Source organism: Abrus precatorius, unplaced genomic scaffold (genome assembly GCF_003935025.1).
Source record: "Abrus precatorius isolate BTA unplaced genomic scaffold, Abrus_2018 Scaffold7, whole genome shotgun sequence".
Lineage (NCBI taxonomy): Eukaryota > Viridiplantae > Streptophyta > Magnoliopsida > Fabales > Fabaceae > Abrus > Abrus precatorius.
The window spans coordinates 17,409,980-17,426,719 of record NW_020874417.1 but is presented as its reverse complement, the minus strand read 5'-3'; the positions used below and the strand labels follow the sequence as shown (position 1 = coordinate 17,426,719).

The following is a 16,740-nucleotide window of genomic DNA, read 5'->3' as shown; positions in this document are numbered from 1 at the left end:
TATGAAAGCTGAGTAAAAAATATTATGTATGAGTAGAAAGATGAGAGAAGATTAAAGTATAGATATAAGGTAAAGTGACAGTGATAAAAATAAGAAAAGATCTGGGCATAGAGCAGAGGAAGTTGGGAGAGGAACACAATAGTTAAGAATGAAATAAGAAGAAAGTTGAAAATAGAAATTAAAGAGTATTAAGTATGAATGTTGAAAAGAAAATATTAAGTATGAAAAGAAAGAGAAGATAAGATTGAGAGAAAAAAACGTAAAATTTATTTAAGCCAATATAATTAGTTTAAGTTAATTTTACATAATTTTTTTTTTTAAGTTTTTGCTTAACCGAAAATGAAACTAAATATCTAATTTTTATGTTAATTAGACGGAAACGGCATCCGTTCAAATTATAAGTAGTTGATACAAGCTTATCTGTATTATAAGTGTTATTATTATTTTTTTAATTAAAATTAATATTTTATTTTAATAAAGTGTGTGAACTTTTTTAAGACTAGTATGCTCCCTTTTAATATTAACTTATATCATATAAATTATGAAGATGAAACTCAAATTTAAATTAAAAAATAACACTAAAATATTTACAGTATTGTACCTAAATTTACTCTTTTAATATACATGTAGGCTCTGTGATCAGATAATGAATAAAATTGAATCAATTGGAAATTTTTAAAAAAAAATTTTAGATACTTAACAATGGATAAAGTTTAATAAAATGAATTTTTTTTAAAAACGATAAAGAATGAAATGAAATACAATAATCGTCCCAGAAAATAAATGCTTTCTGTTAAAGCATATTTGAAAAACTTGCAATACACTTTAAACATGGCTCATCGATGATTCAACGTCAAATACTTCGAGCCAAAGGTAAATGATGCCATACAAGTTCGTATAAATAATTCACTAACATTGGCATATCGAGACAATTACAAAAGCATGTACTACGAAGGAAAAAAACATTGAATTAGCACGTGCAAAAGCTTTTTTAAAAAAAATATAAAAGACTCCAAGTCTCAGAGAAAATATTATTATAATAAGTAGTTACCTTTTGAGCCATTTAAAATATCTTAAAAAAGTTTGGTTATAGAAAATATTTATATTTTTTAACTGCAAAATAATCGTTTTATTTTCTATTTTAAAAATTTATGAAAAATATTAAAAGGTCTTTCCAAATGTTAATAAGTGCTTAAAAATATTAGTTAAATAATCAATCAAATTGTATTGCTTATTAGAAATCACATTAAAAATAATGAAAGTGAGATGTTTTTTGATAAAAATAAAAACATTTTCTAAAATCAAATAGTAGGTCAAATATTTTATATATTATATTTTCACACTTAAGTAATATTTATAAGCATAAATTTTTTTTTTATATGTTATGACTCATTGGATAAGACTAAATAATATATTTAAAGTAAAAATAAATCAATTGACTAAATTTTGCATTAAATTTATCCTTTCATCCTAATTTAAATGATTCAAATTGTGATTTTATTTAGTTTTACTAATTTTTGTCTTCTCATATAAATTCAAAAATACCTTAAATGCTTATAATATATTTTTAATAAAATTATAACATTACTATAATCCTTTTGAAATTTTAGTAAATAACATAAAAAACGAGTTATTTTATTTTATTTTTACTTTTTATACTTATAAATATTTCTAATTACTAAATAAGAAATTTATTAAATAATAATTATATATTTTTAAGATAATAAATATACACATTTTTTATTTAACATTTATTTTATAAAACAATAAATTTAAAAAATGTATTGGGTTTGGGTGCCCCAAAAACATGTCGAAATTGCATAATGGATGAAATTTTTCGAAGCAACAAAAATCCCATTGGAAAGAGGCAGGCACAGACAGAGCAGTCCAATGGGAGAGTGGAAGTGGAAAGCAAAAATTATTGGAACTTGCTTTTTGATTCTTATTTAATTGGAAAATTCTGAGCGGCAAGGAAGAGAAGAAACTTGTGAGACAGATAGTCAAGTGTAGTAGTAAAGTAAAACCAAATTATTACAAAGTTGTAACTAACCAAAGAGAAAGAGGGAGGGGACAGAAGGTTCGGTTCCAGATTTGGTGCCAAACCGCTAGTTTTGCCCATTCTGCCAGCTATGTAATGTAAGTCAAGTTAGCTGTCTCTCATTTCTTACGCTTCTCCTTTAACACCTCACTCTCACTCACTCACCTTTCCCTTTCCCTTTCCCTTTCTCAAACAATCCTTCCCTTCGCTGCTACTTCATCCATCACTCAGTACTCTATTCCTTACTTGATTCCGATTTTTTGTTTTGCTTTTTTTAATTATTATTGTTATTTTGTTTGCTTTTTTTTTTTTTAATCGTGTTTGTTAATGTTCTACTTTTTTTTTCCTGTATGTATTTCGGCATATGCACGTTATTTTCTTGTCTTTTTCTGTGTGCGATTCGATGCTTCCTCGATTCGATTCCTCCCTCATGCTCTCTGATTTTCTACTATCGAATTGAAGTTTCTGGAATTTTTCTTTTCCTTTGTTTTCTTGATTAATTTTGCGATGTTTCGTCTGTTCTCGATTACGACAGCGTTTTCTGTTGAGACGCTTATTTGTGAATGATTAGTGTGTGGTGTTTTATTGTTTACGAATAAATATTGTACGGTTGTTTAATTAGACCTGGCAGTGCACTATGGTTTTTTTTTTTTTTTTCCTTTGGTGATTAACAATTATTTCTGCTCTTTGTTTTTTTCAGATAAAATAACGAGTTCATTGAATTGAATTAGATGTGTCTTGAGACTGCTTTCATGACCTTGTTGCTCTCTCTCTTAGTTTTAAGATTAGATGAAGTGTTAGTGGTTGGCAATTGAGCCATATTAGCGTTTTCTGTTCTGTAGGATGAACTTGTGGTTGACCTTCCCCTCTTCTGGGTGGTGAGAACTGAGAAGTATCGATTAACAACTGGATTGGTTGCGCCGTATTCAGAGTGATTCTTTTAAATCATCTTTCCTTTCTAGGAGGTGAGACCGGTTGGTGAGGAAAACAAACATGCGGTAAGGTCAATTGCCTAAAACAAAAATAATTTCTTATTATGTGTAGTATTTCATTAGACTATTCGAATGTCTATTTTGTTACCTATAGAAATGATGTTTTCGCAAATTAACTAATAACAGAACTATTTATTTTCTCTTTGAAAAAAGAAGAGGAGGGACAAAAATATAAGGTAGGAGTGGGACATTATGTGTTTCCTCATTTTCCCTGTATAACTTTTGGTAAAAGTCAGTTTATCGATATAGAATTCTTGGGAAGAGTTCAGTTGAGTTAGAGTAAATTTCCTATTATTTTGTGTTCCCTTGGTTTTCTAAGTATGAACCTTGAAATGATTTAAATATTTGTTTGATTGAAATAGTATTTTGACAATTTTCTATTTCTGCATTATCCAAAGAATACATTATACTACTAAAATCCGGAAGAACTCCGAAATGCAGATGTATTTCATATTTTAATTCTCTTTATTAGTATTAATTTAACATTTAAATTTAACTGTTGAAAATTCAAAACCCAGTCATTAAACAATTGTTACTTAGATCCCTTAACTTGATTAGTAGTGTCTAGCTCTGCACAGTTTTTTCAAGTTTCCAAATAGTTTTTGATCAATAGCTATGTGGTCCTCTTTCTGTTGCATCAAGTTTAGCATAAGAACTGAACGGAATGAAACAAAACGATTTTGTTCTGCTTTTCCTTTTACTAAACAGAAAATAAAACACCTGTCTTCTTGTGGCATGTTCTAATGTGTCTATCAAACATACTCTTCCTTTTTCCTCATACAGGCTTAAGTTCATTGTTGTTTGGAAATGCCTTGTATTGCAATGAACTTGTTTCTATCGCTCTCTTAATTTGTTTTGTGCTGTTTATCTTTATTGGCTTTTACTATTGTTATTCAATTTTCACAGCTTAATGGTTTTGATGGTTCTGCACTGCAGAGATGAAGGTTGCTCACATGTTAATTGATTATTTTGGTTGGTGCCAGTAGAAATGGACTTTGTAGTTGTGCTGCTGCTATTAGGTTGCTTGTGTTCTTTGGTCTTGCCAGATCCGCAAGGTACAATCTGCTGTTCTTATTGCATTCAACCCATTTTGAAATGCATATAGGTTATGTAAAATTTAACTGCTAAATGCATATCATACACCATTTATTTTCTTACTCTGGGGACAAAATAAAACACAACTTTTCAAACTTAATTTCTTTTAAGCTACCCTACATCAACTAAGAATTGAATCAAAATACTTTTTATAAGGCTTGGGTGGTCCTTCTTTTAGCTAACTTTTAAGAGTAAATTAGACCTAGTTTTTTTTTATATAGAATTAGAGTCTACTTAGTTTGAATGTTAAGTCATCCATAGATATCCAGTCCTTCAAACTTCACGCATTTTATGTTCAGTCTTGGGTGTGTGTTGTGATGTTCGATATTGGCCAAAAATAAAGCAAAAATATTCCTTATAAGGTTTAGGTAATCCTTCTCCTTTGAGCTAGCTTTTGAGAGTTAGGTTTAGTTTTTCAATTATTTCCAATTCATTTATGAGTAGTACATAGATAATACACGTGTTTGTTACCAGAAGTGAATAAATGCCTACTTTTTTTTTTACTTCAAGATTGCAGTTGAAATATTATGGATTTGAAATATCTATACATTTCAGGTTTTGTGAAAGTTGTAGTTCCTTTTTAACTCTTAAGTTCATAACCTTAGTTCTAGTTGGTGTATAATGTTCTTTTTCATTTCAGGAGATGCACTATATGCATTGAAGATATCATTGAATGCTTCAGCTCACCAGCTTACTGACTGGAATCAAAATCAAGTGAACCCTTGTACTTGGTCACGTGTTTACTGTGACACAAACAACAATGTTGTTCAAGTGTAAGATATTCTTTATTAATTGTCTTTCTTTTTAATTATTTGATTTATTGAAGATCTTGGCTCTCATTTCTCATTACCTTCAATGTTTGTTGGAAATTATATGTGAATTTTATATCTTTAATTTGTGCATGCTGAGTAATTATATGAAAATCTATTTTTTATTGCAGGTCACTAGCGTTGATGGGATTCACAGGATACTTGACCCCGAGAATAGGAGTTCTAAAATATCTTTCAGCTCTGTAAGTGTTTATATCATGAAATGTCCACACAATTTTTGTCAAATTCATAATGCTAAATCTATTATTGGTATTCATCTCTCTCAATTTTAGATGGCTGGCTATTAAAACACAGTTACTTATGTTGTTATTGCATCCCCCTTTTCATTCATTTTTTTTCCGTGTTTTATTTACTACCTTTATCACTCTTGAATTATTGCATTCTAGTGTTATTATATATATTTGCTTTATATTTGACTCAAGTCTCAGTTGTTTTATATTTGCTTATTTTGGGACTTAAGCTTTTTAAATTGACTGTTTTATTTTCTGTGTTTGATGAACTGTAATTGTCATCTGCAGTGGACGTTGTGGTTTTGATGCATACACTTGTTAACTCTTCGTGTTTTATACATATGCTTTTATTACAATTAATTTGTTATTTTTGACTCATTATAATTGTTCATGAGTTAGCTGACTTCACCTAATGGCATAAGGCTTAGTTAATGTTTAAATTTAATTGTTCATGAGTTCATTCATGTTATATTGCAAACATTAACTTCTTAATGGGGGAGAGATTTGGTGTTACAGTTCATGCTTTTGTTTCATTATATACAATTTTGTTAACATTAGTCCTAAGGAGTATTGACTACTTAATAGAAATATTTTATTAGAAAAGAAAATATTTTTTTACATAAAAACAAAGAAGCATAATAATTGCTTTCTTTTGCAATAAAAATCATACTATTTTTTATTGTTGAAAATCAGCTTTAAGGGCTGGTGTTAATATTTTTCTATGTTTTCATGCAAATTTTTTTGTTAAATATTTACCATTAACAAAAGAAAAAAGGCGACATTTAAGTGTAACAATTGATGTATGTTATGCTTAAATTTTGCAGTTCTTTGCAAGGGAATGGCATCATTGGCGACATACCAAAAGAGTTAGGAAATCTGACAAGCTTGGTCAGGTTGGATTTGGAAAACAACAGATTAACTGGAGAAATACCATCTTCCCTTGGTAATCTCAAAAAGCTTCAATTCTTGTAAGTGTGGCATTCTGTTTGGTAGCATTTACAGATATAATGAGCCTTACTGTGCATTGTTATTGTATAATGCTTAGAAGTGTGTTTTTTGTCCTGTAACCAGGACATTGAGTCAAAACAATCTCAGTGGGACTATTCCTGAATCTCTTGCCAGTCTTTCAAGCTTGATCAATGTGTATGTGAAATAACAGTTTCTACAAGTCTGATGGTTATTTTTAAGGATATTTAATTAATTTTAGTATCTGACTGATTGTAAAACTTCTTTATTGCAGTCTGCTAGATTCAAATAATCTGAGTGGCCAAATTCCAGAGCAGTTATTTGAAGTACCTAAATACAAGTATGGATGGTAAAATTATTATATGATTTATTTAAAGCACCAGCGAATCTTGTCTTCCTATCCCTAACCCTGAGGATCATGTGTACCCATGAAACACTGGGAAAAGTGGTCACATACATCCGAAGATCCCAGATATAGAATTTCATTTAACAATGACTTACTTATTCCAATCTAGCAGCAGTAAATGATTCTGATGATTCCAATTTTACATTTGCATTTGAAGGATTGATAATCATATCATACTTTTGCTTCAACAAACTTAGTTAATATCTTGTAACTTGACTACTTATCATGTTTTCAATGTCTAGGATATAGGATTTATTGGACACAAACTCCTGTGTGATTAGTGCTCGTGAACTATGATTGTTGGGGGTGGATTTCGTGGGCTCGTTATTGAGGAACTGTAAAAAGATCGGGGGAGATATAAGGAATCAATCACCCTAAAAAGCTTAGGCTTTTACTAAAAATTTTAGAACCAGTGTTATTTGTATCTTCTAACTTGATCCTGAAGCATAGACAAGGACAACACCTTTGTCCTCTCATACTTTCTGCCACAAGTTGATTTAAAATGAGAATGTAGGAGTACTGAGGACTGAACCCTCAACCACTTGGTCATACTGGATTGAGTACATATTAAGGAACTTAATATCAAAAAGGGGCACAAGATATTAGTTACTGCACCAAAAATGGTTTTACTCACTTCTCTAACATCAAGCTTATCCTCAGTGACTAGATTTATGTAGTGAAGAACTTCAGGCACCAAATATGAGAAATAATGATAAAAAAATGCTTCCTCATATTGTTTCGTGATGGTTAAAAAGCAGAGGTTTTATGTCATATAACACTGAAAAAGGTTTTGTTCCCAATTTTATCCAGTGTGACCATATGCAATGATTTCTATGGAATCTTTGGATAGAATATTTGAATTTAAGACGTGAGATGTTATACCCTATTTTTAATATATATTATACCATTACATTCCACTATTTTAATTTTGCTCCATATTGCAGTTTCACGGGAAATAAGTTGAATTGTGGTGTGAACTACCGTCAACCTTGTGCATCAGATAATGCAGATCAAGGTTACTTGATTGGAATATTTATTTGGTTCTTTTTTTTAATGTGTTGTTTCTTTTTCCTCGCTCCCTTTTCTTGGCTTCATGCTAAAAATTAACTTGCCTACCCATTGCAGGTTCATTACACAAACCAAAAATTGGGATCATAGTTGGAATTATTATAGGGTTAGTTGTTATCCTTTTCCTTGGTGGTCTGCTGTCCTTTTGGTTGAAGCGTAGACACAATGACTACAAGCGTGAAGTTTTTGTAGATGTTGCAGGTTTGAGTTTCTTGTTTAGATTTCAATGTTATTGCATGAGGCTTCTCTTAATTGAAGTAGTGGATACAGATGTTAATATGTTTGTAGTTGTAGAACAATGTTGATCTGGAAACTCTACCTATGCATTCAGTTTCAAAATATTCAATACTGTAAATTTATGAGTTCATATGGTATTTTTAGTACTCTTAGTTTTTCTATTATTTTGCTTCTTGTATTGCCAATATGTTATGATCATGGTTTTCCCTCTTTTTGGTGTCCTCACCTCCTATGGTCGACTGGATCTAATGGCTAGATGATAGGTATCTAACACCAACCTTGGGCCTCCACCTCATATGTTAAGTGGTTGGATAATTGGTCCTTACAACTATGGAATATACCCATCTCATTCACTCTAAACCTTTCATGTACAATGAATGTGGGATATAATCAAATTTTGTGGTAATAGAAGAGAATTTACTGATGGGACCTATTCTGTGATGCTTTAATTGTGAATGCTTGTTGAAATAGTGTACTAGCTGCATCAAAATTGAGATTGATATGAACTTTAGCCTTTCTAACAATTGTTAACGCTGACTATCTATTCTAACATTATTATTTTTTTTGTTTCATCAGGGGAAGTTGATCGGCGAATTGCATTTGGTCAACTAAAAAGATTTGCATGGAGAGAACTACAGATAGCTACAGACAACTTCAGTGAGAAAAATGTTTTAGGACAGGGAGGCTTTGGAAAGGTTTATAAAGGTGTTCTTGCTGATAACACAAAAGTTGCTGTCAAAAGGTTAACGGATTATGAAAGTCCTGGGGGAGATGCAGCTTTCCAGCGTGAAGTTGAGATGATAAGTGTAGCTGTGCATAGGAACCTGTTACGGCTGATTGGGTTTTGTACTACTCCAACGGAGCGCCTTTTAGTGTATCCCTTCATGCAGAACTTAAGTGTTGCTTATCGACTACGAGGTATTAAGTTACAATGCATGTTGGTATGACTGTAATGCGAAGTATTCAATTTGATTTGCTACAAAAGTGAAAGTATTATTTATTTTGTAACTTGAACTGGATGGCCATTCAGATTGTTGAATATTATAACGGTAAAATCTTATTTTAAACATTTCTAGAAATTAATTGGTGAAGAAAACATTCAAATATTTAAAGCACACATTTTAGGATACATCTCAACAATTTTAATATTTATCCAACAACTTATAGCAATGGTTTTAAAAAACAATTTAGCTGGAGAACTAAAGTAAAGTTTAGTTGTAATTGAACCAGATAAGTCATAATACATTTAAATTTAGTCAGAGAAATTACATCAATAATATATACAAATATACATATATGTGTGTTAATTGTTGGTAAGCAGAAGGTTCAAATTGGCAGAGAAGAAAATAACATCAAAGAATTAGAGAACCTTATTTTATTTTCCTTTATTTTTTTATTTGTATAGTTTTACATTCATATAACCGGAAATCCACAAGCCATCGAAGAGGTTGAGAATCAAACCCATATCTTGAGTTGACTTTTGACCCATTCAAGCCCCAATTTTAGTTTTACAGAACCAGTTTTTTGAAGCAGTCTAGCTCTCCTGTTTTCGTAGGTTTTCTCTGGCTCTAGGGTAGTTTTACTGTTCAACCCTAACTATGTGGGCCAATGTTGATGGTTGAATGTCGTAGTTTTAGTTCATTTACTATAAATTGTTATTTGCGAGAGAATGGGAAATAAAATAAGATGGGAAGTTGAATCAGATGTGTGTTTTGTCACTAACACTGTCATCTTGGAGTCTGGTACTTTTTAAATATTCAGCTTTATATGCTACCTTTACATCTTAAATGCATAATTAACATCACTTTAAACAATTATATCTATATAAACAATTTGATTATCCTATGTGTGGATAGATTGTATCCCCATAATTGCTCTGTCTGCTTGTAAAATTTTGGCATCTTTTCCAGTGATATTTTATCATATGAATACTGATGTAGAACTCAAACCTGGGGAACCTGTTTTGGATTGGCCTACAAGAAAACGAGTGGCTCTGGGTACAGCCCGAGGGCTAGAATATCTTCATGAGCATTGCAACCCTAAGATTATTCATCGGGACGTGAAGGCAGCTAATGTATTACTAGATGAAGATTTTGAGGCAGTTGTTGGTGACTTCGGTTTAGCAAAGTTAGTTGATGTTCGAAAAACTAATGTGACGACTCAAGTTCGTGGGACAATGGGCCACATAGCTCCAGAATATTTGTCCACTGGAAAGTCTTCAGAAAGGACTGATGTTTTTGGTTATGGGATTATGCTTTTGGAGCTTGTTACAGGTCAACGAGCGATTGACTTTTCCCGTTTAGAAGAGGAAGACGATGTGCTATTACTTGATCATGTAAGATCTCTTTTAAATATCGTACCTTCCTTGTTTACCCATGTCTTGGTGTCTGTTGTTTGTGTAGCATGCTTGGAACTTGTGTATGCCTCTTGGGTGGTTTGGTGAATGGTGACGTCAATTTTTTAAATTTCATCACGTATGCAAGGATTAGGCATCACGGCTCTCCGCCTGAAAAGGCCATCCTAACCTTAGGCTAAAACATATATGACAGGATAGGAGTAATGGTTGCGGTGAGCCAAGGAATTTCATGTAGTTTAATTCTACCTCTGCATTTTTACAAGCTGGAAAAAAAGTTGAAATCAGTACTTTTGGCATTTTAGGGAACAAGTGTTTTATTTATAAAGAAAAGGTGAACTACAGTGTTTCGTAGAATTCTGTCTTTGCATTCATGAAGTGCCTGTGCTTGTCATTTCTAAAAAGAAGTACGATTTATCTGTTTTTATTGGTTAGTTACTGTTTTTGCTATATTTTTTGCTCTACAGGTTAAGAAATTAGAACGAGAGAAAAGATTAGATGCTATTGTTGACCGCAACCTAATTAAAAATTACAACATACAAGAAGTAGAAATGATGATACAAGTTGCATTACTCTGCACACAAGCAACGCCAGAAGACCGTCCCTTGATGTCTGAGGTTGTAAGAATGCTAGAAGGAGAAGGGTTGGCTGAAAGGTGGGAGGAGTGGCAGCATGTAGAGGTCAATCGGAGGCAAGAATATGAGAGATTGCAGCGAAGATTTGACTGGGGAGAAGATTCAGTCTACAATCAAGATGCCATTGAGTTGTCTGGAGGGAGATGAGAGGATCTGTAAATTTGAATCCTTTTATGTATCCCAATATCCTTTTTTGATGGGTTAAGTCTGAATAGAAATGCATTCTTTTTCTTGTTTTTCCAACTGTAAAAAAGGGGGTGGTGGAATAGTTATAATTTCGATTTTCCGACGGTTTGTGTGAACCTTTTTAAGTAATACAGGAATTCATTGGAAAAATATGCTTGATGAACTTTTAGTCGTGATCCCATTACTGGGTCTGAATCAAAATCTTCCTGGTGCGGTAGCAGCTTCTGCTAGAACGCTTAGTACATTGGCGTAGAACTTCACATATTCTTAACAAGAATATTAACGGCTAAAACAAGAACCGGCAACATAATTTGCCGATATTTCTTATAAAGTTTCTTCGTGGATTTTTCCCTCAGTAGTTGGCAATCAAACTGGCCAATGATTGGCAGACTTCATTACCTAATCCTATTGCAAAGTTTATGAGGATATTCGACAGTTAGATATTTTATTTTCTTTGTTCTTTTTCTTTCCGTGACAAATACAAGTTAGGCTATATTTGGTATAATTAGCCCAAAAATTAGTCAAAAGTTGAAACTCATACTAGTTTTTTGAATTAAAAGTGTTCGATGAAATTAATTATTAAATTAATTGATAAAGATAAAATGACCTAAGAGAACATGTTTATATGATATGTATAATTTTTAATTTTGTAGAAAAAAATATTTTAGGTAATTATAATCTTGAGCTTATCAATTTGTTTTAAACTCTTATCTCTTATTTGTTTATAAATCAAATATTGTATTATGAATTAAAATAAATAGTGTAAATAATATAATATTAAAAATAGTATAATAATAATAATAATAATATTTATTATTATTATTATTATTATTATCAACGTTGTATTTTATTTGTTATGGTCAAATGAGCTATAAGCTAGTTAAAAGTCTTGTGAAACACACTTAATGAGTCTTAAAATTTATGGGAAAAAGTTAATTTTTAAATAACCAAAAGTAATAAGACATTGGGAAAAAAATAAAATATTTATTACTTCTATTTTTATATATAAATATTTTTTCATAAAAAAATTACTAATTTTAAATATTTAAATTTATCCTTAGGTGCTGATATCAGCAAAATTAAAATTTATATGGATCACAATCCTCAGCAATCAAAGAATTAATTACTCTCTCCATACCCTTTTTAATTAGACATTTTAGTAATTATTGTTATTTTATTTCAATTGTTGTTTTATAATATCAATATTTTTTTGAATTTTTCCCTAATAAAGAATTAATGTGGTTTTTTTAGAGAAACTGGTTAATATGAGGGACAAGGGATGAAAAATTGTTTAACAATTTTCATGAAAATTAGAACATGATTATTTATCTGTCTTTTTACAACTTTAAACGCCAAAGGAGATGGAGGGAATATAAAGAAACTCAATATTTGATTTAGTTTTTTGATAAAATAATAATGAAAGACACAAATTTGAGAATCACCGCTACTATAACTAAACTGCATTTGGTGCAGTTATATATTTACCTCAAGAGGATGTATTTCTTTATCTTTATACATGTATCGGTGTACACGCTCTCCCTCTTTTTATTTACCAGGTAATTTTGGGACCCCAGATGATGATGATGATGCAACATAATTGGTCCTATCCTTAAGCTTCAACCTTGTTAGGAATAAACATATAGTATAACACCTCACATTATTAATATTGCTGTCTATCTACTAGGACGTGAATTCCTCTGCATATATTCACTCATGATCATGCATAATGTTACAAGTGTTCTCAGCATTGTTTTTATTGACCCCATGCATTTTGGTCTCCTCGTTTCACCACTTCTATCTAGCTTTTCTTGATTATCTGTGAAGGTGACATAAAATTCTTCGTTGTAATATTCTCCAGCCAGTAAATGGGGTGGTGGATTTTGCTCCGAATCTCTACGTTCCCATTCTTCAGTATTCATCGCAAATTGAACATTACTAACTCCTGCCATCGCCAAAGCCTCCAAGGAAATCAACATTAATTGTCACTGCACTAGAAACAAATTGTTGTTGCTTACTAAGAATGTTGCGCCTCAAGTTGCTTAAAGATGTTGAATTGTTTTGGTTGTGAGGTTGTATATGCATGACAATTTATATAGATGAGAACCGTTAATATATGATACGGGCAGAGACGCAATTTGTGACCTCAATACAATGCACGTGGTTGTATAAAAATCAAATCAGGTGCGGAATATAGCCAGTAAGTCAAGCTTCAAGTTTGATTTTTTTCTTGTGAATCACATGACACACATGATGTTAAGCTGAGAAGAAACGTAGGGATGGACGATTGAGCCAGTGCGGCAAAATTGATCCATTCCTGACCTCAAATTTATCTCTCAATATGAATTCGAGATACTAGGATCCATGGCTATCATGAACATCTTGAGAGTGTAGCGCTGTAACCTTTGACAAATTTCTAATACGTAATTAAGTTTTAATGTCTGAAGTTAATTTAATCCGTGGGTTATTGATATGTATAAACTCATAACTCACGAGTATCGTTTCCTAAATCAGATAACATCGTGTTCTAGGTGATACCATATATGTGGCAAGTTTATAAAAATTTTGATATATGAAACGCTGAATTAAACCAACTAAATAATAAGAGGTTTTCACTTTCTTCTTTTGCATGCATACTTGAATCAAATAAAATATTTACAGTATTCTAAGTGTGGAATTTTTCAGAATACAAGACTCCAGTTCCTGCCCTTCTCTCACCTTAAGCGAAGTACAATAATTTTTTCTGTTGAAATATGAACAAATACAACAGAAAATATGTTAATGGAACAAGATCCGGTTCCCAACTTATATATGGCCCAAAATATAAAAACCCATTTTACCATTTTCTTGGTTTATTTATTCACTTGAAATCAATTCCAGTTCCACAAAGTTCCTATATGCACATACGTTGCAACTCCATGCTAAATACTCATGCTTTGATTCAATGATATTGATACACTTTATTGCCATATTATGTATTTATAAAACAGAAATTTAGTATCATAATCATCATGTATTTATGTATGTGTTGTGTGTATATATATATATATCTTTGCCAAGTGAGCTTTGGCAGTATGCCATTTCCGCCGGCTGCACCGAGCAAAAACAGTGGAATGACTTTGCTGGCAAACGCGTGGACCAGCTCACCAGCACCCAAAAGAGTGATCGGAACGCGCCTACCAGAATATACATGTACTCTGTTTAAAAATACGTTTTTAACACTTGTTTTTACATTATAATATACTAACCTTGTAATTTAATTATTTTTAAAATTATTTTAATTATGTTTAAAATTATTTTTAAATTTATTTTTCCATATTTTTTTTGTATTCACAATTGTGAGAATAAATGTATTTTTACCCTTTTTTAAAAAATTAATAAAAAAATACTTTTAGTTCCTTAATTAATGTGTTAAAGACATTCGTTAACAGATTTTCATAAAAAAATATCTTAATCTGCACGTCTTCTTTTATTAACAAATTTGATAATTTAAAAACATAAATATTTATTCTTGTATGAAATAGTGTAAAAGATGTTTTAACCTTTTCTTAAAAATTACATCAGAAACGTGTGACAAATCTCTTTAGATTAATTAGAAAAACAGAGTTCCCATTGAAACTGCGTCAAACTAAGAGTGGGAAAAATCCCAAGGTTCCTCTTGCAAAGAGTTGTTTTGAAAGGAACCAAACCCAAACCCAAACTCAAACTCAAACTCATCCAAACCATCAAAGAACCCTTCAGGTAACTCATCCACACAATCATCACTTTCCTTCATTACTTCCTTTTCTTTATCCTCTTCAAGCGCAGGCAAATGCCCTTCGAAGAGTGCCACGTGTCCGAACAACTTCTCCTTTCTGGAAAACGTGGTTCCGCAAGAGCACTTCCACGTGGACTCACCCCGACACTGCTTCACGTGGCTCTTAAAGTCCGAAAGCACCGCAAAGCTCTTCTTCCGACACCGATCACACGACAGCGTTTTGGGACAATGGCTCCTCTTAAAATGGTTCCTCAAACACAACACCGACTTCAAGGGCCTGAACTTCTTATGTAACCTGTTACGGTTGCAACCCTCAAAGGGACACGAAAACCGCGTCGCCTTAAAGCGCGTGTCCCCACACGCCTTCTTTGCCAACGCTTCCGGGGTCTTGAACTCGTCCCCGTGTGCGCGCATGTGCATTCGCAGGTTCGCGTCGCGCGTGAAGCCTTTCCCGCAAACCTCGCAGAAGTGAAGGTGCGTGGCCAGCAGCTCCACGGCGTCGAGTTCGACCACGGTTTCGCCGTCGTGGAGTTTCGAAGAGTCCAACGTCGGAGAAGAAACGGTTTCGGAGGCGGCGAGAATGGCGGCGGCGTTGGTGATGACGTTGCGCGTGGCGGTTACGATCTCGTTGGAGAGCGTGGTCATTTGGTGGTGAGTGAGGAGAGTGTGGGATTTGATGGATTGGGAGATGAAGGTTTGAAGGGAATCCATTCGGGTGTTGAGTTGGGAGAGATTGTGAAGAATGGGTTGGATGGTGTCACTGTTATTTGGCATATTGTGTTGTGTGTTGTGTGTTGCGTGAGAGTGATGAGCGGTTTCATGTGTTGCAAGAAACACCCTTTTATATATGAAAATGGTTTTACCCAAACTTGAAAATATCTGGCCACGTGTTCATTTGGTAATAATGTCAATTAACACAAAAAGCGCTGCTATTACACGTTTTTTTGACCTTTTTAGTATTTTATTATTTAATAAATTTTACGTAAGTGTTGCTAAAAGAATTTAATCTGTTTCTCATGCAATTGTCTATAAATTTTCCCACACAAATTAATTTATTAGAGTAAACCATCAATTTATGATTAACATTATGTGCGTTTATTAAAATAGGCTATATGTTAAAAAATAAGTAAATTATAGTAAACTACCAACTGTGCAATGCCATCAACAATTAGAAAATTATCTTGAGGTTTGAGTTTAATATTTATAGGTAAATTAAGATAGATAATACAATAATCAAGTAGTCTATCAAGAATTTATTTTTGTATAATAAAGTGATGTACTATTTTTTGTCAATTTTTTTTTATTTTAATGTTCAAATAATCTTAAACATAAAAAAAGTCTAATTTATAATATTTAATATAAATTTAACTAAATCGTTAAATTTATCCATAATGTTCACTCTATACATTAAATTAGTCTATAACATATCTTTGTTTTAATACATTAAATGAATCTTTGAAAGCTATTTAATATGATACTTAGATATTCATGTCACAAAATAACATGCGTGTGTTTTGTTTAATTATATATATATATATATATATATATATACACACACAATATAATTATAATATTATACATAATGTTTTTAATTTTTATTCTCAACATTTTATATGTTTGTCAAATTAATCTTTAAATTCAAAAAGTAATAAATTTAAAATAAAATATAATATCTTTTTTTCAGTCGCTACCAATATATATATATATATATACTTAAAACATATCTAAAAAATTTTACAAAGAACATTTTCATTTGCCTGCTGGGACAAAGAACTTATAATCATAAGTATCTTACAAACTTGTTATTCGATGGCTTTCAATCATGCGATTTTGAGAGGAATGTTATAAATATAAATCTATTTTATTAATTTTACTCTAAAAGTATATTTAAATGGCTTTCTCTTCCTTTTCAATTAATGGTTTAATTAATCACACAAAAAGGTAAATTCG

The 16,740-nt window shown here is 31.7% G+C and overlaps 2 protein-coding genes across 7 annotated transcripts; one reads left to right on the top strand and one right to left on the bottom strand.

Annotated features, from left to right (window-relative positions):
• Positions 1-1,878: 1,878 nt before the first annotated feature.
• LOC113873635 (probable LRR receptor-like serine/threonine-protein kinase At5g10290) lies at positions 1,879-11,213 on the top strand. 6 transcript variants are annotated; one of them, XM_027511840.1, is made up of 13 exons: positions 1,879-2,136; positions 2,881-3,036; positions 4,014-4,085; positions 4,766-4,898; positions 5,066-5,137; positions 6,010-6,153; positions 6,257-6,328; positions 6,426-6,491; positions 7,502-7,572; positions 7,683-7,826; positions 8,439-8,780; positions 9,803-10,197; positions 10,683-11,213. In XM_027511840.1, exons 3-13 carry the CDS (start codon positions 4,019-4,021, stop codon positions 10,995-10,997), a joined length of 1,821 nt encoding a protein of 606 aa, XP_027367641.1. In that variant the 5' UTR covers positions 1,879-2,136; positions 2,881-3,036; positions 4,014-4,018; the 3' UTR covers positions 10,998-11,213. The 6 variants fall into 6 exon arrangements, with proteins under 6 accessions (XP_027367641.1, XP_027367639.1, XP_027367644.1 ...); XM_027511838.1 differs by having other exon boundaries at positions 3,967-4,085; XM_027511843.1 differs by having other exon boundaries at positions 2,739-3,036; positions 3,967-4,085.
• A 3,448-nt stretch (positions 11,214-14,661) lies between these two features.
• On the bottom strand, positions 14,662-15,564 carry LOC113871575 (protein SENSITIVE TO PROTON RHIZOTOXICITY 1-like). The gene has a single exon (XM_027508666.1). It carries the CDS (start codon positions 15,562-15,564, stop codon positions 14,662-14,664), a length of 903 nt encoding a protein of 300 aa, XP_027364467.1.
• Positions 15,565-16,740: the final 1,176 nt, after the last annotated feature.